A 22,456-nucleotide genomic window follows, 5' to 3' on the forward strand; every position below is an offset into this window, starting at 1 on the left:
CATCTACACTATGCTGAAGAGGGTGATTATTTGCAAGTTTTAGGTGATTCTCAAGATTTTCTTCTCAGACACCACTTTCTAGAATTCAAAATGCAATTGAGAGAAGAAAAGCTTCTCTCAATTGAAGGATATGATGAATTGTTCTGATTCAAAGTGGACAATGATCACGAAATAGCTAACCTTTACACACTGTAATGTAATTTTAATTGAAGTCCTGTTCAACACGGAACTGCAGTTACATTTTTAAATTCAGTATAGGTTTGTAGGAAAACTTTTCTTTCTTTCTTTTTTCAACTCTTAAAATATTAATTGCTGAAATGCCAAGCCTTTCATTGTTGCTGGAAAGACAAGAGAAATACGTACAGACGTAAAAATATTATTAATCATTGGATTTTTATTTTTTCTGTCCAAAACTGATCTTTAATTGCTATTTAAACGGCATTTATTATGATTTAGTTTTGTTCAATAATTTAGAAATTACATTGTTTATAACTCGGGAACCCAAAGCCTGCGCAACGTAATATTTCACACGCTAATAAACAGATCAAGGTCTGTAACCATGCCAAGTTAGATCACGATAGCATAAGTTTGGTGTATGGGCTTTTTACGAATATATGACGCAAAATTTGACCACTCGTAGTTCGGGAACAGTAAGCCTCCAAAACATCATATCTCACACGCTCTTATAGTATAGTACGCGACAAAACATAACCAATTTTTTCCTCGAAGGTCAAGATCTAAGGGTTTACTCATCCCTACCATAAATCCTTCATTGTAACTAGATTCCGGCGTTGCCGCTCCAACTCAGGTAGAACTGTATAAAGCTCTCTGTATGGCTAATCCCATTACGGTTATCATAGTAGCTCCAACCCGTGCAGACCTCTAAACGCATTACCCCACAGAAATGAGTGCCATAAGTCCAGGTCTTCTAATGACTGTTGCGCCAGGAATTTAGTTATCATTATTATTATTGCTAATAATAATATGTAATATTAGTAATAGGCTTAATAAAGATTCTGCCTATTTATCTGCTCTGCTTGTAAGTATATTATTTCTAACTTTAAGATATAGTTAGACAGGTCAATATATAATTGATCAGTTTCTTTCTAATGTGATTCGTCACGTGTATAAAAACTGGACAAACTACAAATTAGGATACTATACACAGGAAATTAATAATGATAGCTTTATTACTCAGATATTAATCTGCATACATTAATACATATAAGGATATAGGTACTTAATAGAATGTTTTTTAATCATTTCTTTTTTTTTAAAAAAAAGAAAAAAGTTTTAAATTGTCATTATAGACAGATGGCCTGTAGAATAATAATAATAATAATAATAATAATAATAATAATAATAATTTAACAGGACATTGAACAAAGTTATCGTGTCTTACAAAATATTTTTGATGGAGACAAAGATCATGTTGTGTAGAAGGCCGAAGTCCTTCTCCTTCATCTGCATATCAAAATGCAGATGAGGGGCACATTTACATATCATTATGTAAATAGATTAATTTGTGATACAATTAATTGCTTGGAAATTAGTTTGCCAGCGTCCTTACCAGAGACGTAGACAACACACGAACCAAAACAACCAGCGCTCACCTCCTCGAAATCAGAGCAATGGAAGTGGGTCGTCTGGTTGGTCACGTGGGGGGAACTCCCACACCAACCACAACAACAACAGTCGTGGAGCCCGCGGTAGGAGGGGAGGAACGCGCAACACGGATAGTCAGCGAGGGAATTCCTTCCGACGAGAAGAGGAAGAAATACAGTTGCTTGAGCACTATGACCGTGCGCCCCCTCCTCCACATCAGAATTCCAATGTTACCAGGAGTAACCAATCCTCATCTCCTTCTTCAAGGGAATGAGGATTGTCCGCATATACTTGCGGCGGCGGTAGGATGAACACGGAGAGAACTTGTTCACCCGAGTTGACGAAATTACATCCCAAGTATGTGCGAAATTCAGAAACTAGTTTAGAGAATGAAAATATGTATGATTCTTGCGAAACCGCAGTGAAAGAAATTTATGTAATAGAAGAAGAAAATTGCAATTTGTGTTTACAGATAAAGGCTAAGAAGCATTTTAATGAAGGCATGTTAGAAAATAAATTAGTGTTACTAAGTAGGAACGGAGAACATATAGACATAGATAGGGAAATTTATGAGGAAGCGAATGGCATTTTTAAGAACCTTTTTGACTCTGGTAATGATGCATTACCTGCAAATAACGTCATATCACTCCCGAGATAAGTGTGTGTTTATTTGGAAAAGAAGTAAATTGTTTATTGGATACCGGGGCAACCTGCTCCGCAATTTCAAAAGAAGTTTGGGACACCGTCTCAAATAGCCAACCCCCACCCGCATTTTTGAGTGCTAAGAATATACGGGTAACGTCCGCTTTTGGTAGTAAATCAGCGACGCTAATTGGCCAAACTCTGTTAGTCATTGTGATACAAGGGAAGGAATATCATACTTTAGGTATAATAATTTCAGGCTTGAATAGGTCTTTGATACTAGGATCCAACTTTTTCACAGAATCTCGTGCGGTGTTCGACTATGACACCGGCCTTCTACATCTCAAACATCCTCATGATGTAGAAGTGGCGTTTAGATCAGTAGATTGCGAGACTGAGGATCTAGTGGTTCGATGTTTGGAGTTGAATGGAGAGTGCATAAAACCATTTAGTTTATTGGATGAAGTAGATAATGTTAATTGTAATTTTTCCCCGTCAGACGAAAGACGGAAGGCCATACGGGTTAGTGCACAAAATGAATATAAGACCTCCAGAGAGCAGGCCACTCGTGCCCCAAACTTGGACGATGGAAGGTTCCCAAGTGCCCAAGAAATGGCAGTTCACGTATTCCCACCAGAAGAGTGGATGAAAGTGAAGACTCGCGCCTCCCATTCAGAGATAGAAGAGTTTGTATCGAACTACTCAGATCTCTCAGCCTCCCAAAGAGATAGTTTGAAAGCTGTGCTGCTTAAGCATCAAGCCCTTTTTGATGTCAAGCCAGGTTGCATAGCTAACTACGTGCATGAGATTGGAGTAACGGACGAACGTCCAATCAAGACCAAACTCTATCCTTACCCTAAGAGATACAGGAACTTAGTATCCAATGAAATTTCGAGATGGCTAGCGTGGGGGGTGATCAAGAAACAGCCTACGGCGTATATTAACCCACTGGTAGTGACACCTAAGAGTGATGGACGTATTAGAGTCTGTATTGACGGCCGAGTTCTGGCCAAAATATCTGGCGATCTATCAGACAGACCAATGCCACCCTTATCTGTTCTCCAGGACATATGTGATAATTCTTGGTTCAGCTGCGTAGATGCAACTGAAATGTTCCTACAGATCAAAGTTAAGGAAAGCGACCAAAAATATTTAGGATTCTTACATGAAGGCATATCCTATGTTTTTCAGAAACTACCGTTTGGGACTAAACAAAGCCTTGCTTCTTGTGTTAGAGCTTTAGATATGCTTATAGGAACTGAAGCGCGAGAGTACTGCGGCGCGTATGTCGATGACCTGATTTTAGCCGACAGGAGCTTCAGTGATCATCTTGTACACCTCGACAGAGTGTTGGGTTTACTCACTGCGGGTGGCCTAACTCTAAGGCTGAAAAAGTGTAATTTCGCAAGGAAAAGTTTAAACATACTTGGTTTCCAACTTTCTCAATCCGGTATCGGTAAAGATCCGGAGAAAGTGAAGTCGGTGTTGAATTTCAGAACACCACGGAACGTGAAGGAACTGCGTTCCTTCATTGGCTACTGCCAATATTACAGATGCTTTAGTAGGAAGTACTCGGAAGTTCTCCATCCGTTTTTCAACCTACTGAAGAAGAACGTGAGGCTCAAGTGGGAACCCGAACATCAGGCAGCGATGGAGAAGATCAAACAGATCTTCCAAGAAGAAGTTGTGTTGAAGACCGTCCTGCCTGACAAACAACTCATATTAGAATCTGATGCGTGTGACATTGCGTGTTCATCTCTATTGTACCAGCGTGATGATAATGATGACATTAGGGTCATCGCATTCACATCACGCGTGTTCAATGCGGCACAGAAGAATTATTCTATAACTCAAAAGGAGTTCTTTGGACTGATAGATGGTGTTGTTAAATTCGAACAATATTTAGTAGGAACTAAATTCATAATTCGCAGTGACCACCTTGCGCTTAAGTTTATTCTATACTGTAGGCTTACAAACCAGCGCATCACCCGGTGGGCGATGCTGCTCTCCAATTTTAACTTTGAATTTCAGTTTGTGAAGTCCAATGTAAATTTGAGTGATTATCACTCAAGGTACCCTCCTCACACAGAAGAAGACCTCAGTGTTGCACGGAAGCCTATCCTCCAGGAGTCGCTGATGTCCATCCTGACGGAAATTCCATGTGAGCTGAGGAAGATGATAGCCATACTACCGGAGATGCAGTCTTCAGATCCTGTCTACGGCAAGATCAAGAGAGAAGTAGAAGAGAAGACGGACTCACCAAGAGTGAATGGTGCTTGTCACCGTTTCGAAGTGTTGAACGGACGCTTATGCAAGCGTGACCGGGAAGGAGTCCGAATATGCATCCCAGAAGTGCTAGTAATTCCACTGCTCGATTATTACCATACAGATCGAGGGCACATGTCGGCCAGCAAATTACTACCACTTCTATCAGAATTCTTCGTATGGCCAAAGATGCGAGCAAGAGTGAGGAAATTTTGTTCTTCCTGCGAATTATGCCAGAAAAGCAACCCTCCCCACTGTTATCGGCCGGGACCACTGAATCCCGTCGTCGTGGAGAAGCCAGGCTACTTGGTCTGTGCTGATTGGTTAGGACCCATAACCAAAGGAATTGGGGGAGTCCACTACATTCTAGTGTTCTACGATGCATTTTCTAAACTCATTGGTTTATATGCTTGTAGGAAAGCGAACACTACCACTGCAATAAGGAAACTTAAGGACTACTTAAAAGTAAACCCTAGTGTGGAACTCGTCTGTACAGACAGAGGGTCACCTTTCCAGTCTGACCGCTGGAAAAATGAATTAGCAGACCTTGGTATCAGGCACATTACTTCTACTCCACATTATCCCCAGGGAGAAATGGCGGAAGTGGCCGTGAAGGCGACCGTACGCTTACTGCGTAAATTGTGTCATGATAACCAAAGATTGTGGCCCAAATACTTAGAGAAAATAGAGAAGTGTTTGAACTCTGCGAAACACCTGACCACTGGCGTGTCAGCCTATGAATGCCACTTTGGACAGTCTATGTCTAGAGACATAGCCAGGCTATTCGAGATCCCAGAAGTGGATCAGCGCCATGACGTGCAGTATTACATAGAGATTGCTAGGAAGAATCACAAAAAGAATGCTGCTGCACGAAAGAGAAACTTCGACAAGTCACACCGTACAGTAGAGTACAACGTGGGTGACCTTGTTTTATCTAGAGTTTTCCCGAAGTCGGATGCTCTAGCAGGTGTTTCGAAAAAACTCTTACTCTTATACTCAGGCCCGTGGAAAATTGTCGCTACTACGGGAAATAATATGTACACACTAGCGGATCCTGCGACAGGTGAGGTCAAAATGACCAGAAATGCCTTCCTCTTAAAACAGTATACTGCTAGAGAAGAAGAAAACCACAGTGGTACTGGTGCAATAGAGACGCAATAGTATCACACATGACGCATCGAATCCCGGACTGGACAACTAGTGTACAGATAGTGTAGTGCTATAGTGTTATTTTAGTGTAATAGTGTATTAGTGTATTTATGTATTTATGGGGAACTTATGTATATTCAGGTTAAGTAAAGTTAGGGCTTCCTGAATTCTCTACATTTAGCTTTTGTATTGGTATTTCTGTTTATTGTGTTTACTGTGTGATTTACTTTGTATGGATTTTTTTTTTAACCTAAGTACATTGTGATTATGTTTCAGGAACAAAAATGTGCCCTCTTTATGATCTACGTCCTGTACTAGCAAGTACAGCACCTAGAATCATAGGGGGGAAAAACTGTAGAAGGCCGAAGTCCTTCTCCTTCATCTGCATATCAAAATGCAGATGAGGGGCACATTTACATATCATTATGTAAATAGATTAATTTGTGATACAATTAATTGCTTGGAAATTAGTTTGCATATTGAATATTATCCTATTATTATGACTATTATGTTTAAACACCGAGCGTAGTACGGAAATATTAATACAATATTAATATTTTATTGTATTTATTCATGTGTGTTATTTCCTTTATAGGCTAATGATATTTAAGTTTATTGCGTGCATCTCATTACTGGGTCATTGTATTATGTATAGTATACATGGGGATGAAGGAAGATAGTAATTATATTACGCTACATTGGATTAATTAATGAAGAAACTAAAGCATATTCTATGGAATCATGCATTGAGTTTAGAATCTTGGAAGACGGAGCTACGCTGACAGAGATTTTTTTTTCTCCCACGACTCTTCGTCGCCTGGAATACTGTATGTGAGGTCCTTCACAACTCACAGTTGCAGGAAAGCACCAAATGAGTGACAGAATAAGACTCATTATACACAGGAAGGATCCTACTCACTTCCTTTAGTGGAGCAACGCTGAATTGGAAACAGTGCTTACAGACGCTCAACTTCTATTGTTGAAAATGTTGTAAAATTTTTAGCGTCAACATGTGAGTTTTTGGATTTGTATAGGTGTGATTTTGTGAGCAGCGAGCTCGAAGCGTCTCTTCCGCCCCCCCCCCCCCTTCACCCATGACCGGTATCGTCAGCGGACGGGCCTAGAATTTTTACCCAGGATGCACAGCAGTTTTGAAATGTTTACTTTATTTTGATTCATTTTTCTATGTAAAATATTAATATTAACGTATTACGCTCACTCGTTCTTGGAAATACCGTTCTAAATTCATGACTATTTTTGTCAACGTGTATCCCTTTCGTACAAGACATTTGGCTCTTGTAATTGTCAAAATTAATAATAACTAAAGATGTTTCCGCTCTCTCTCTCCTACAAACATGGATGCCGATTGGTAGCAGACATTTTTGAAAGGCAGCCGCAGGAAAATAGGCTTATTTCAAGAACTGTGAGAGATGACAGTTTATGACACTATTATAAATGTATTCTATGTAAAATTTGCTTTATTTCTGTATATAGTATCATGTATTTCTCTTATTTGTAGTATTAGTTACAAGTGAAAATAATTATGTGTTTTGGAAAACTCCATAGACTTCTGTTGTGAACAGAATTTTCAAATGTTACCGCTATTTGAAATGAGGGCAGCACATGTCAAAGGATGGCTGGGAGAATGAGCAGCCAGAAGCAGGCTTCCGAGTTGGTATTTGCGGAAGACCTCCCAGTAGAATCGCCGGAGGCACAAAACCATTTGTTGAAAGACTCGAAAAGGAGCGAGTCCTTCCTTTTCTTGGTTTTGGTGCATTTAATACACTTGTTCGGTCAGTGAACAAGTTCGTTCTTAGCTCTAGAAGAGTAAACGTGATTCGACTGCGGAAGGAAGTCATCTATACTTCCTTAAGTATCGGGCAGTTTGGACCCAGGAAAACGTGTGAGCATCGGTCTCCCAAGGATTTCCTGTTGAAACATACATGAACCGACATGTATCGGGAAACCGTGTGTGTGGTGAACTTTGCTTTTACTCAATGCATTCTAATGTGAGATACATCAAAGCATTAAACAGTGCTAACTTTTGAAAGTGGTAGAACTCAGTAATACATATTGACGACGATTTACCATGAAAAGTTACTTTTAACATCATTTTTTTTTTTTTTTTTTTTACGACACAGTGCTATCTGTAACTCGTATGAAGCAGAACTAAGTAGACAGTTTTGTCTAAAAACCCCATCTTAGCACAGGGGAGCATTTACAACTTCCAGTATGGAAGTGGAAACATAAATATACAATATCTCTAGTTGAGATATTATAGGCCTGTCACGTCATTTAAGGCAGTGCCTCCTTGGACTTTTGAACAAGGATCTAAGCAATAGGTAAATTGCTTGTTTTACGGACATATAATATGTCCACTTCAAGATAATTCATCATCCAGCGTGTTAAATTGTAAGAACATTGCAGCTTCTCCAGTGGAATGATAATGTACAACGACATGGTGACTTCAAGCCAGAACTGTGTGTGTGAGTGATATATCTGCTACTGGAACAGTGCACCGAACATATTAACATATTTGATCAGTTTATATTCTTTAAATTTTATATTCATCAAAGTGTTGCATCAATATTAAAATATGTGTTATTGAATTCCTCCTCTCTGAGACAGTCAGAGACTTTGAACTCACAAAAATGAGGAGCTAAGAAATTCTGTATATAAAATTCCATTTGTTTTTTTTTTTTCTGAGATCAGACAGATCTCTAAAATTCAAGTTTCCACACATCCTCGTTTATTTTTTTTTCTTAACGAATAGTGAAAAGAAAAATGCGGTGTGTATATATATATATAATTTTATAGTGTAGGTGTTCCGTAGTGCACTACCAAAGGAAAGTTCAAAATTAATGTGTAAATGGAGTGTTAACCTATTCATCATATGTTTTACAAACACGGAAATAAACCGCCATCTTTACCCAGTATTTCCATTGGTCTGTTCTTGCTGCAGGGTGAGTACCTGTTACTAATTCAAAATGTTTTGTTTCAGGAGTGTGAGACAAGGAAGCATTTTCCCTTGTTGTTTGTATATCTGACCAGCTCTCTGAATGGGGCCCAGAGAGTATTATGCCCATAGAACCAATGCTTACAGTCATGAGTATAGTGAGTTTAAAACAGGCTGCTACCTGTTAGATTAAAGTAGATTTTTTTTTAACCTATTTGTTATTTGCAGAAACTCACTATAGTAGCTTCAAGGCCATGACTGACATACAGATTACCTTGAGATCTGTTGTTCTAGTTAACTAAATTTTATATGCTCTACCGAATTTATATGTGGCAGTGGCGGCTTCACAGGAGATTTCATTTCTCTCCAAGCAGGGAATTAGGTATGCAGATGCCTATAATTTGCATTTTATGAAAATTTTGAACCTTGTTTTGAATATTCCCAGCCACTCCACCTTCTTGTATTTATTTTATTTGTGTGGGTGTTCTTTGGTATCCTTAGTTTAGGCTCTGGCTACCTGCACCTCACAGTTGTCATCGAGATAAATCAATCGTCCTCAGAAATTCAGGAAAACGAGGACATGTTTTGAACTCTTGAAGTTTTAAGTTTCAATTGTTTATTTTATCTATTATGTGAGAATTTTCAAAATAATGTTCAATCAGGTCTGATATAGTGCTTTATGTGAGATTGATTCTAAGTTGTATGAAGGGCATAAACAAATAATAAATAATAAAAATAATAATAATATCATTTATAAAAGACTAACATTAGTGCATCACGCTAACTCCTAATAGTAAATCACGTTGATGCTCAATGCAATAATATAATGCAATAATTTAGATTTGAGCATTATATTTATGTATCCGCAAGTTCGTTAGTCGGCTAACTAAAAAAATGAAAGAAAAAAGGAAAAGAAAAAAATGAATGCAAACAATTAGAGCTCTTAAGTATTGACTTTAACCTATAATTAGTGCTTGAACTTTTCGGATAAACTGTACCCGCCCGATACCCATTGCGTTTGGTTTACTCGATCCTTAGACCTGATAAACCCGTTTGACCCGTGTTTGGCCTGTTTGGACCGTTTGACCCAATAGACTCGTTACGAGTTCGTACATGATAATTAGAACAATTTGTGTTATGATAATAAAGTGAAACAACACATCATTTGCAATAATGACAGACTAAGCTTGTTTTTATAAAAACGGGGTTATCAGGTCATCTCTATTCAATCGGGCAAACCCGATTCATACAGGTAAAAATACAATATCGGTCTAACGTGCGGTCCGGGATCTATTCTATTTTCCGAGCATTACCGAAAATGCACAGTAGCCCGAAACGGCTCGGACGTAAAAACTATTACATTATTATTATTATTATTATTATTATTGTTATATTAATAGGAGAGAAAATTACTTGTTGAATGACCTGTACGTATTTTATCCCTATTTTAAATGGTTATTCTTGTTTTATGTATCTGCTTATTGGTTTGCAACACTCACAAAGGAGAATAGTTAGAGACTTCATTGTTTACCCTGGCGACAGGGAGAGCGGCTAAGCTTTTCGTAATACCGGCAACATCCAACTGGTTGACAAACCGCACGTGGCCGCTAACAACCATATGACAGTTTTACTGCTGATAAGAAAACTTGATTTAGCTTTGAAAACCACTATAGAAGTAGTCCTCTCGTCATGTCAAGTCTGATTTTTTTTTCTTTTCTCTTTACGGCGCAAAATTTAGCTATTCACAACTCGGGAAAAATAAGCCTGTAGGTCAAGGTCTACCATGCCAACTTTGATCCTGATCAGATTAGTTTGGCTGAGCTCGTATGATATATATTGCCCTTGCTTTCAAAAAAATCAAAAGACAAAAAATTAAAATAAATTTAATTCTTGTAGACTGCCAATTAAAGAGACAATTAGTTTCCAAGAATTTGTTTTATATTTTATCTTTCAAAATTATGCTTCTAAAATTAGTTTTATTTCGACCGTCGATCCGTATTCAGTAAAGCATCAATCTAAAACGTTATGCTTTTGCGTTGCTCCAAACAGCGAGATGATTAGTAAATCAATACCAAAGCAGTAAATCCAGTTTCCAGTTTAACACAATCTACATGAAAATACATACATGAACAAGAACTATGTGTAAGGACTATTGGTGAAAATGAAATGAAATCTTTCAGTTTTACGTCAGCTAGGCTAAAGAAGACGGTGATGATGAGAATGAATGAAATGAATAAAGTGTGAGCAAACGGGAGAACTTCGAGAATACCCTCAAACACAGTGATTGTCCACCACAAAGCCCATTAGGGACCCCACACGAGGTGAACGTTCTAACCACAGTCACCGCGGACTCAGGTCTATATCGGTATGCAATGTAACAATAAATTACAAGCTGGATTCCTTTAACATATGTTCTGTTGATTACAGTCATGTTTAAAATGTATATCCTACCAAAATCCTGACATCACCATCCACAGGAGGAGTTGTGTAACTTAGACGGCTAATTCTCTGTTTCGAAAGTCATCAGAGCCCGACAAAACCCACACTTAAGTCTCATTTATTAACAAAGTATTACATAAATGTCGTTTCACACTAGAAATATTAGAAATGGGTGATAAGAAGTTTCTCCAAAGAAGAGAACCAGGCCTTATATATTTAAAAGCACCATATCGAAATTATCCTGGCAGAACTGAGGAAAATTTGATGTTAGCCAGATATCAACCACAGATCATCTGATCATGACTCGAGAACGTTAACATGTAAATGACGCCTATTCAAGGAATGATGTTTTTCTACACCCTTGTTTGAATTTGTACAATAAAATAATAATAATAATAATAATAAATTAAAAAATTACCTCAATGAAATATCAACAGAGCCTTACTAACATTTCTTTTACATTCAGAAATTTCCCACTCATTCCCTCATTTTTCTTCAAATTAATTAATTGGTGAAAACCTTACAAAAGAGATTCACAGCAGCTTAGAGAATAAACTTACTTTTGGTTTTTCCCTATACCTTCCGATGGTTTCCATCCCATTCCTCGGAGCATTGCCAGCCCATACTTTTCAACAGGTAGTACTTCATAATCATCAAGCGTGGACTGAAATATAATAATTATCGTAATAAATAAACACAGATAAGTCCAGAAACGCAGCTTTGTGAATTTTTTGACATTTTCTTCGAACGGGTATTAATCTTGTCTCTTCTTTAAATAAATAAATAGCATTTTAAGAAATCGCATATTCATTCTTGACTCGTTAACGACCACATATTTATTATACCTTGTTTTGAATTTTAGATCAATAGGTTTAACAAAAATTAAAACACTTCAAAGATCAAGAAAAACTTTAGACGCTATCAGAATATTACTACTAAGAATTATTTATTTGTCTATTTTGAAACTGCACGCTAAGACTAGCTTACATTTGAAGACTCCTAAAACAGAAATAAACCTGAGATTTGTTTGAGTGAAGTTTTGTCAGAAAATATTCCCTATCTAATATTACTGACTGCAAAAACAAGTTTTGTTTGTAGAGGATCTTCCGATACAAAAGTCATTAAAAAAACTCAACAACGCTCATAGTTTGAGTGACATTTCGTCTACCTGTGATTGACGTATTTCACCAAAAAACGCAACATCTTAATAACTCTTCGAATACCATTTGAATGTTCGATTCACAGAACATAAGACGTTTCTAAAAGAAATACAAAATACTCTGTGAATACAGTGAAACTTCCCTTGACACCTCCAGAATATAGACAGATTTATTGTCCCGGCAAAAACACAGGTATTACGGGACAGAACCCTATCTGGTACGGGCACTCTCAGATACAAATCTTCTATTCAAACGCTTTAGTAACTCTTCATAATGCTCAGGAATTATTCTCAGCTCATACGTGTTTAGCACAGAAAACGCTTTCCGCGATTTAGAATACAATCAGAAATATTTTACGCAATCTGAGATGCAGTACAATAGACAGAAAATATTTTCGTTGTAAGTTAATAACCTGATGAATCATCACACAAAACAGACTGAAGCTGAGCATGAAAAGTCACTGTGTTAAAAATACAGTGTTACTTGTAATTTACGCTTCGAAGCCACTTTGTATGAATGACTGTAATTACAGCAATTTGCAAATTTACCTGTGGATACGGTATAGCTATTATTCTTTTGGATACTTCACAGTAATAAGTTTCCACTTTGACACTCAATAATCTCACTGCTAATATTTGTGTCCGCTAAAATGAAAATTTATCTAAATACCTCTTGTCAGACTCGGAAATATAGGTCCACGTATGATTTTCCGAATTCTTTACAAACAACACGTGAATAATATACACGAAGAATTCACATTCAAATATTCTAGCTCAAAATTATGAGTGCCTAATATATGCAAGCAACTACAACTGATAAGGCATGTGAAAATCGAACTTACTTCAGCCATTAGTTCTTCATCGATTTCCTCATTCTTTTTCTCCAATAAAGGCAGGATATACCTTGACTGTTGGGAAACTTCTGCACTCTTTGCGGTCTTCTTTGCTTCTAAAAAAGACAAAATCACAACTTTCGATATAAATTAAATTCCTCGAACAGTAAGAAATATATTGCGATTATATCATTATGATACAGTTGAAAAGAAAAGAAATTCATTTCGTTATCATAAAAAGCAATACATCACCTCTTCCCCATCGTGGCCAAGAGGCTAACGAGCGTTGTCGTTGGGCATAGTCCCAAGTTCAATCCACGGTTGGAGTACCAAGCATAGATAAACTCAAGCCGTGGTTCGGAAATAAAATCATTCGATTTTACGTCCCACACTTATGCTTTGTACGCTACAGGAAACGGAAGAAAACTCTCTCTCTTTCACACACACACACACGGCGTTTGTCCACCACAAAGTTCGCTTGGCGCGAGCTGGAATAGAACGGGTGAACGCTCTACCACTGAATCACCACGACTCCATCAATGGTTCAGAATCAGATTTCACTTTAAGCAGTAGATCCATCAGGTCTCATGTGCACTGAAAAAGGGCACTATACAAAACTAACCACTATCTGTCCTTCATGTAAAATACACGAACACTGTCAAACAATGTATCTACAAAATATGGAACGATACTCTTAAAATACTTGAATAACTTGATGTGAACACAATGATATATTAGATACGTATATTTTCTCAAAAGAGAACAGACATCAAGGCACATACATATGAATATCACTCCAATCAAAATTTGGAGACTTCGTTGTGTCATATCACCTATGATTTTAAGATTGTAATGTGTGGTTGTCCGATATATAACATTTACAAACGCTAAATTCGCTCAATGTTTTGCACATGTCAATACTCTATAGTATATTCAATTATCCCATCGTATAGAAGACTGCTTTCATTCAAATTTGGAAGGTAGAATCTCGACATGATTGGTTTGCCTCACAACATCCCTGACTCTTAAATGAAAGAATGATTTTAAATTAATTTTTTGACGAACTAGTTTTTATTTCTAGCAATTCAATTTAAGAATATGACCCTAATCAAATCTTTAACGCATAAGAGTTAATCAATACTTCTTTCAAAGATGAGAACTAAATAGTTATTGTACCCAGTTTATATTTTTTTGCTGTTGCATTTTATCTTCAGAAGATTTTCTAAAGATACACATACATAAACAAAATGGCGAGTTTGAATACTACAATCTATCTTGTGTAATTACTTAGTATCTAAAATCTACTACTTAGTGAAACAGTTTGTACCGACGATATATACTATATTAAAAAAAAAAAAAAAAAAGATTCCAACTATAAGGTCTCACTCAGGGTTAGATGAACTGGGAACGAATGAAGACCATTTCAGAAACATTGTTTAGTTCCCTAAGTAGTATTTTGTTCTAAAACATAAAACAGTGAAAGCTATTTTGGTTTAATATATAATTTTATACTATATACCGCGTCACCCGAATTGGCGTGTGGCATAAGCCAATAAACTCGCAATGCGCTGTTACTAAACCTTCAGAGAGGAATCTAGTCATTCATAATTGACTTTGTTCGTATTTGTGGACAATCATAAATTGTTATAGATTCCTCCCTGAAGGTTTAGTAACAGTGCACTGCGAGTTTATTGGCTGATGCCACACGCCAATTCGGGTGACGCGAACTATAACTACGCGTAATCAATATATACAAGACACCCACTTGATTGCATTCGTCTATTCCGCACTACATATAACTTACACAACGGCACAAGACAATAACTGCTTCTACATTCTCACTTCAATTTTCAATCATCTTGACAACTACAATTTATAAACAAACATTGATCACATAATTGCACGTTAAATATTGATAAAACACCTTCTGCCCATTTTGTCATTAACAGTTAACTTTTACACTCCAACCTTTGTATTTCTTGAAAATTACGTAGCAGAAATGTTTTATTTTCTTCAGTTATGCAATATTTTTTTTAAAAAAGTGAAGTAAATTAAAATAAAAATGAAATGAAATGAAATCTTTTGAGTTTTACGTCCCACGATTATGCCGGTTAGGCTAAAGGAGACGGTGATGATGAGTAATGAATGAAATAGTGGAATGAAGAAAGTGGGGAACCCCGAGAAAACCCACGCACACGGTATTTGTCCACCACAAAGTTCACTTGGCGGGGGCTGGGATCGAACCCGGGACACCAAACACCAGAGGTGAACGCTCTACCACTGAGCCATTGCGGCCCCTAAATTAACATAAAAAGACATTACACTTAAACAAAACAAATTGCACTAAAAAGTATGGCATTACTCAAGCAGACGGTTCTACCAAATTTTCACACATTTATCACATTTTCCGGTTTCTTCTTGCAGAGCAGGCACTAAATGAGGAGCTAATGCATAAACCACGAACCAACTTGTGCTAGGTGGCCACTAAAAGCACGAATGCTATCTAACCAAGTCAGGGCAGGAGCGTCAACGACGGGGGGCATACGCATAAACGAGGATAGTGGAAAAATACATAAAATTCTTATTTTCAAAATGGCTTCACTGCTTTCCCGGGTACAAATGGCCCGCTGCGAGGAGAAATTCGTGGACAACTGTCGACTTCGCTGTAGATTGCTTGAACACATGTTTGGATAAGTAACCTTCGAAATGATCTTTCTTTTTTACCTAACAGTCGGATTGAGTAACGAACATTCCTCCACTTTGATTCTGTACACTGTGTATGCACTGAAATTTGGTTGTGTCCCATCAATAGTACGTTGTGTATGTATTGCTTCTCTTCTGAATTTTTACTTCTTTTCCACACTTTGCACAGTTTATTTTACGTTTCAACATGCTATGACGCTGCAAAAACTTTGTAATATTACGCTCTTTATCGCACAATTCTTGTTATAGAATCGTATATTAGCATTACATCCATCGCAAACGTCCATTGCGAACACGAACAGAACATTCCCACCGTTTATTTCCACCTGCTTCGCTTTCTTGTATTCTTCCGCCTTCCGCTTCAGGAAATAGTTACACTTAGAATACGTTCACTACCATTAAAAATATATTTCAATATGATATCCACTGACTGAAATTACTTATATTCACATTCCTCTTCTTTTACTAAAAGTGTTTCACATCGTATTTTACCCATAAATTTTGTTTTTGGTAGAGCCGTCTGCTCGAGTGAACCCAAAAGTATATATATACAAACCGTAAGAAAAAAATCTCTTGTCAAGAAAATTACTTTTTAAAGAATCTATTTATACATAACCAAAAAAGGAAAAAAAAAAAAAAACGAGGATGGAGAGTGTTCTGATATACAATCAATTTGTACATTCTTCAAATCTGACGTAATATTATAACATAATGTTATTTTATTATTAGTTACATAATATTATAAAACACTGTATATCTATTTAGCATTTTAGTATGAAATAACGTTCTCTGCTATATTATATATGATTCATTTGCATATAATTCGTAATATATGAAATATTAAATTTTAGTGTATTGTTATATAACGAAGTATAGATACGTATCTTAATACATCACACAATACTATTATAACATTTTTTATTGATATAAAAAATGAGGTATACTCACATATATTATCACATGAGCATTGAAAATTTTAAAATTAATTCTACATGACACCCTACCCCATGTTTTTCTTTTTAGTCATGCGTAAGTAGACTTTTTAAATGTAATTTTCTTAACAACAGTTATTTTGTTTGGATTTTTTTTATTTTTCAAGGAAACCATGTTTTTAAAAATGTTTTCTTGTATTTTACTTTTACATATCGTCGTCTGAGATTTAACACCGCGTATCTCCAATTTTGGCGAATATGAGTTTTTGATACCATAAGAATCAGTACAGGATGGCGCACAATCTGCTTAAGTAGTACACCTATATCACGAAAGATGGCTCTGTTATTCCCTCAACGTAATACCGCGTATAATGAGGCTGAAGCTAATTTTTAAACAGTTTTTTTTCTCGTCTCTCCTGTAAAATTGGTGAAATGTTACTTACGCGGTATTGAATCTCAGACGACAATATCACCCTTTCCCACATTCAATCCTCAAACCAATGTTGATGGGAGATGAATTTGGACTTTCACGGAATCCGGAGTGTAACTATTCATCTCAACGACCCCGAAAACTATGAATTCGACACTAGTGTTAGTTGTTTAAGATTATCTTTACATGCGAACTTTACTCCTACCCATAGAGGTGCTAAGAGTGTTTACCCCACTGGTAGCTAATCTTGGACTTAAAATGGCATTGAGAGTGCCGGTGTTCATCTCAATAACCCCGAAAACTATAAATTCGACACTCATATCGATTGTTTTAAATTCTTTTTACTTATCACACTTCCCACTCCACCCCAGGGTGCTATAGATGTCTTACCTCCCACACAATTTGTTTTGAGATTTTAAGTTATATGTATACCAAGTTCGGGAATTTTTTTTGCTCAAGGCGTTCCCCAATTATGCTGAAACATACACTCACACATACACATACATACATAGTGAACCACTTAAAGTGACCCCTCCTTGTAACTTCTAGACTAATTGACAGAAATAGCTGAAATTTTGTACCAAGGAAATATCAGAAGGAGGAAAAAGTTTGACACTCGACAATACAGAAACCAGGTTAACAGTGTTACCATCTTAATACAGTTTCACTTTTTTTCAAACGGCAGTAGATAAGGTTATTATATATTTCAAATCTGCGAAACAATACATTACCCGAGTTTTATTCAATGTTGCCAACTAAGGTTGCTCAGTATGACAAATATCCAAATTTCGGAGGGCTGTACAACAGTAACAAAACAACTGAGATGAACGAGGTGGTGCATACCTAAAGTAACCTACTGTCGATACTATGATTACATTTCGAACAAATAGGAACAAAGTTAAAAGAAATCGCAAATTTATTTTTTTATACAGTCTTTATTTTGAAAAAAGTGCTAGGATAAGTATTGTATAGGGAGTTAAATAGTTCTCAACACACAAAACAATCACAATGCAGTTAACAACAATTTGATGTCTCAAACCGTTTCGGAGATATTATAAAGATTGGTAGAGTTTGCAGCACTGCTTAAAATGACGAATTTGAAGGGAATCCAAAATTATCGTTGCTTTCTTTTGCACAAACTTATAACAGTATAGCGATAGTATTTGGTAGTTGTGGTTATATCAATTTGAAGCAGTATTGCAAACCGTACCTATTTTTATCATATCCCAGGTACGGTTTGAGATATCAAATTGCTGTAAACGGCATGATGATTATATTGTCTGCTGAAAATCATCTAACTCTATAGATAAGAAACTTAGCACTTTTTCGAAATAAAGTCTGCATAAAGAAAATTATATTTTCAATCTCTTGTGACTTTATTCCTATTTGTCCGAAATGCATCATATCAAGGTCATAGTATCCGACGCCAAATTGCTTTACATATGCATCGCCTCATTCATCTCAGTTGCTTTATTACTGTTGTATAGCCTTCCAAAATTTGGATATTTGTCATACTGTCACATCCTTAGTTGCCAACACTGAATAAAAAAGTGTGGTATTTTAATGTTTCGTTTTACATGTAGATTTGAAATATGTAATAACCTGACGTAGTACCATTTGAAAAAATTAAAACTTTCATTTCGCTGTCTTCTGCTATAAATGGTTCATGTTCATTTACGGTTAACAGGGCGAAAAATATTCATTTCACTACATCAACATCGAAAAAGAAGTTCATTAGCTGTAATGTAGGTATCTATGTCACAGATGTTTACAAGACATCCAAATTCAGTAGACCTTCAATAGAGTGGGGACACAGCAACAAGCAGTGTCTTAATACATTTTCTTCTTTAAATTTGATATTCTTGCTAAAAAGAGCACGCTGGCTCATTTTTTTTTTAACCATAATTGCCTCATAGCATAACAAAATGGGGCAACTATGACACACCTTGCGAATCGTATCATTTATTCTAATGACTATTGTGATTTTTTTATAGTGCTTCGAAACAGTAAAATCACCTCGGCTACTAAAATCAGGTTTCTAAAACAATTATGCCTGATCTGTGTAAGCGTCATGTTAAATAACACACATTACACCGAATTGAGCTATAAACCTGAAATACATAGAAATTATATGCCCTTGCATCACTGCCCCACGTCACCCTACCAATTTGGAAAGTAGCAACCAATTTCAGCATCGAGTCTACACGAGAGGGCGAAACCGAGTTCTACTTCGAATTGGATCCACATGGCTACCAAAAATTGGGCCCGGCTTTCGCCACTGAGTGTATGCTAATAATCTAGCCACGTGTACCGCCATACTTTGACAATGAATTGAATTTTTACTAGCATATCCTGCTACTCTCACAGTATACTTCGATTCGACTCAGTACATTTCTTCTAAAGGCAAGGAAAGGTATGTCGCACTGACTCTTTTCTGATTTATACTTTATCTAGAAAAGCGCCTTTAAAAACTGTTATAAATTCGTATCGGGTTTTAACGACAATTAAATAAATTTGTTTAGCGTACCGGTATTGTAAAATATATCTTTCTTTTTCAGGATGTGAATGTAAACACACTAGAATTCTAGAAGAAAGTAAATGATCAACTAATCTAATACTAAACAGTTTAATTTCCCAAGAGAAGACACATTTAAAGATTTCAAAAAATCAACACTAAACATACCTTCCAATAACTCCCTCGCAGCTCTTTCTTCCAGAGTTTCCTCCTTGCTGTTAGCCCTGTCAGCGTTTTCATCGACTGCATTATCTGCTTTCTTGATTACTTCCACTCTTTCCGAATTTTCACCTTCACGCAGTTTCGGTTCATTCAACGGAATAATCAACCCTTCCTCTTCATTTTCACTTTCTGGACTCTGTGAACTAAATGACAAAAAAGATATATAATTTTGTGAAGATGTCAGACATGCACAACAGACAATTACACAGCTTCTTAAATTATCTAATTTAGCTTTCCTTCAGATGTATTAAGTATTAAAAATTTTTCTTATTGGTTTGCTCAAAGGTCATACAAGTGAAATCCTGACACAAAATAATCAGGTCTTGTTCCAGAATTGTCTATAAAATTACAATAAGCTAATGAAACCTATCTCCCTAACATGTACATTAAACACAGCCACACACACACACAAACAAATAAATAAATAAATAGAATAAAAGTTCTGTGGACAGGACACCAGGGTGTGGATCCGATGTATTTTGTTACACAGAATCCAAATTCCCAAACCCCAGCAAGATCGATCGTGTCAATTTTTTTGTTATGGGCGTAAAACTTGAGCGATTTCGGATACGGAGGGCACGCCTAACACAACTATATATTGTTCAGCGAACCCTAAGGTATGGATTCGATGTATTTTGTTATACAGAATCCAAATTTCAAAACCCCCCAGGACGACTGACCGTGTCAATTCATATTTATGGGCGAAAAACTTGAGCGATTTTGGATAGGGAGGATACACGTTTTTCGCCCATAAAACAAAACTGACACGGTCAATCGTCCTAGGGTTTCGAAATTTGGATTCTGTATAACAAAATACATTGACTGAATCCACACCCTGGGTCTGGTGCACATAACTTTTATTTTATTTATTTTATTTTATTTTGTGTGTGTGTGCCTGTGTAATATTTCTATGCCTGTTTTACAAGGGACTTTAACGTAAATCCCATCTAATAATATCCAAGTTGTAGGTCAAAAGTATTAATTGTTCCTTATCTTAACTTTGTACTAGCTGAAATGCCCGTTCTCCGCACGAGGAGAATACCTGTATAGGAAATATCTGAATCCCCTTCCCCCTTAGGATATGCATTTCACGAAAACTATGATGATAAAAATACACCAGATACTCTACTTTTGCCATAAATTTTGAAATACTCTAGCCTCATATAATACGAACTTCATTGGAAGTAACATGATAAAAGCCCATCTTGATTACTTTAAATAGGCCTACTTGATTATTGAAGAACCTTTCAGGAATATTTTATTATTAGTCGACAATAGAAGAATTGGATGTTATTCATTAAGTACTCAAGAGCTTCACATGATTCATTCTCGAAGAATTGAATGTAGGATTTCAAGAACATTAGGTAAATGTGTTTTGGCCTGGGCTTTTTATTTGTAAAAACTCTTCTAAAACTGTTAAAAATAATTGCATAACAAAAGGATTAAACTGTAAAGCAAATTTGTTTACTAATTTCTAAAAAAAACGTTTTCTCGATGCTTGATTGTTTTCAACTCTTAAAATTTGTATTGTAGCCCTATATCAGCTTATGATTACTAATGGTATCGTGTTGCTCTTTACAGAAAACAAAATGTCATCCAAGTATCAACGAACTTCAACCAGAAACAGCTGAAGTAAGACAAGTATGGCTGAGGCTGTTCTCGCAGTGCTAGATGGAACTATAGGTTTCAAAAGAACAGCCGACGCACAAACAGTTCCAAAATCTACGCTTGAAAGAAAGGTAAGAAAAGCTCGTATAAATTCATTGACCCCTGAAGTGGCAGCAGTGAAAACGTTGGGCAGATATGAGACAGTATTCAATGATGAACAAGAAAAAGCGCTTGTTGAGCATGTTTTGGCTCTAGAAGAGAGGTTATTTGATATAACTCTAAAGGACATGCGAGTGAATGCTAGCATTTGAGTTATTATATATTCAACATAATTTTAACACAGAAAACAAAATGGCTGGAAAGTGTTGATTATTGTATTCATTTCTTGGCGGACATAAGGAACTTAGACTCCGCAATCCAGAACCCACGTGTATGACCTGAGCAAAAGGGTTTAATCGTACTGCAGTTAAACAGTTTTTTGACCTTTTGAGTTCTCTAATCAGTAAATATAAGATTACTCCATATAATATTTATAATGTTTATGAAACAGGAATTCTAAAAGTGCCAAACAAGCCTTCAAAAGTGTTGAGTCTACGAGGCAAAAAGCAAGTGGGTAGTTTGTCTTCAGCGAGGAGTTTTGGCTACCGTTGAAACATGCATCAGTGCAGCTGGGGTATTCGTCCCTCCTATGTTTGTATTTCCTCGAGTGAGGGAAAACCCAAGACTCATGGATGATGTTTTCCCAGGATCATTTGCAGTATATCCCAAGACCGGCTGGATCACTAAGGAGACCTTCATTGTTTGGTTTTAAAAATTCGTATAGCCAGTGCTGTTGCTGCTTGATAGACACAACAGTCACACCAAAAGTTTGGAACTTGTAGATTTGGCAAGAGAAAATAATGTCATCATCCTAACCTTCCCTCCACATACAACTCATCGCCTTCAGCCCCTGGATGTCAGTTTCATGGCTTCACTGAGCACGTATATGAACAAGCAGT

At 36.6% G+C, this 22,456-nt stretch overlaps 1 protein-coding gene across 6 annotated transcripts in view; it reads right to left on the reverse strand.

Annotated features, from left to right (window-relative positions):
* Positions 1-22,456, reverse strand: part of LOC145688027 (uncharacterized) — a 113,385-nt gene that overhangs the window by 22,493 nt on the left and 68,436 nt on the right. For all 6 annotated transcript variants that reach the window (XR_014131831.1, XM_081761705.1, XM_081761702.1 and 3 more), the window contains 3 exons: positions 19,797-19,993; positions 13,058-13,164; positions 11,617-11,720 (listed from right to left, as the gene is read on the reverse strand). Coding sequence is in view for 5 of the 6 variants with exons in the window: in XM_081761705.1 (XP_081617831.1) it covers positions 11,617-11,720; positions 13,058-13,164; positions 19,797-19,993 (408 nt within the window). In the remaining variant the exon portion in view is untranslated. The remainder of the gene's footprint in view (positions 1-11,616; positions 11,721-13,057; positions 13,165-19,796; positions 19,994-22,456) is intronic.

This window comes from Thermobia domestica, chromosome 6, assembly GCF_964235325.1.
Source record: "Thermobia domestica chromosome 6, izTheDome1.hap1.1, whole genome shotgun sequence".
Lineage (NCBI taxonomy): Eukaryota > Metazoa > Arthropoda > Insecta > Zygentoma > Lepismatidae > Thermobia > Thermobia domestica.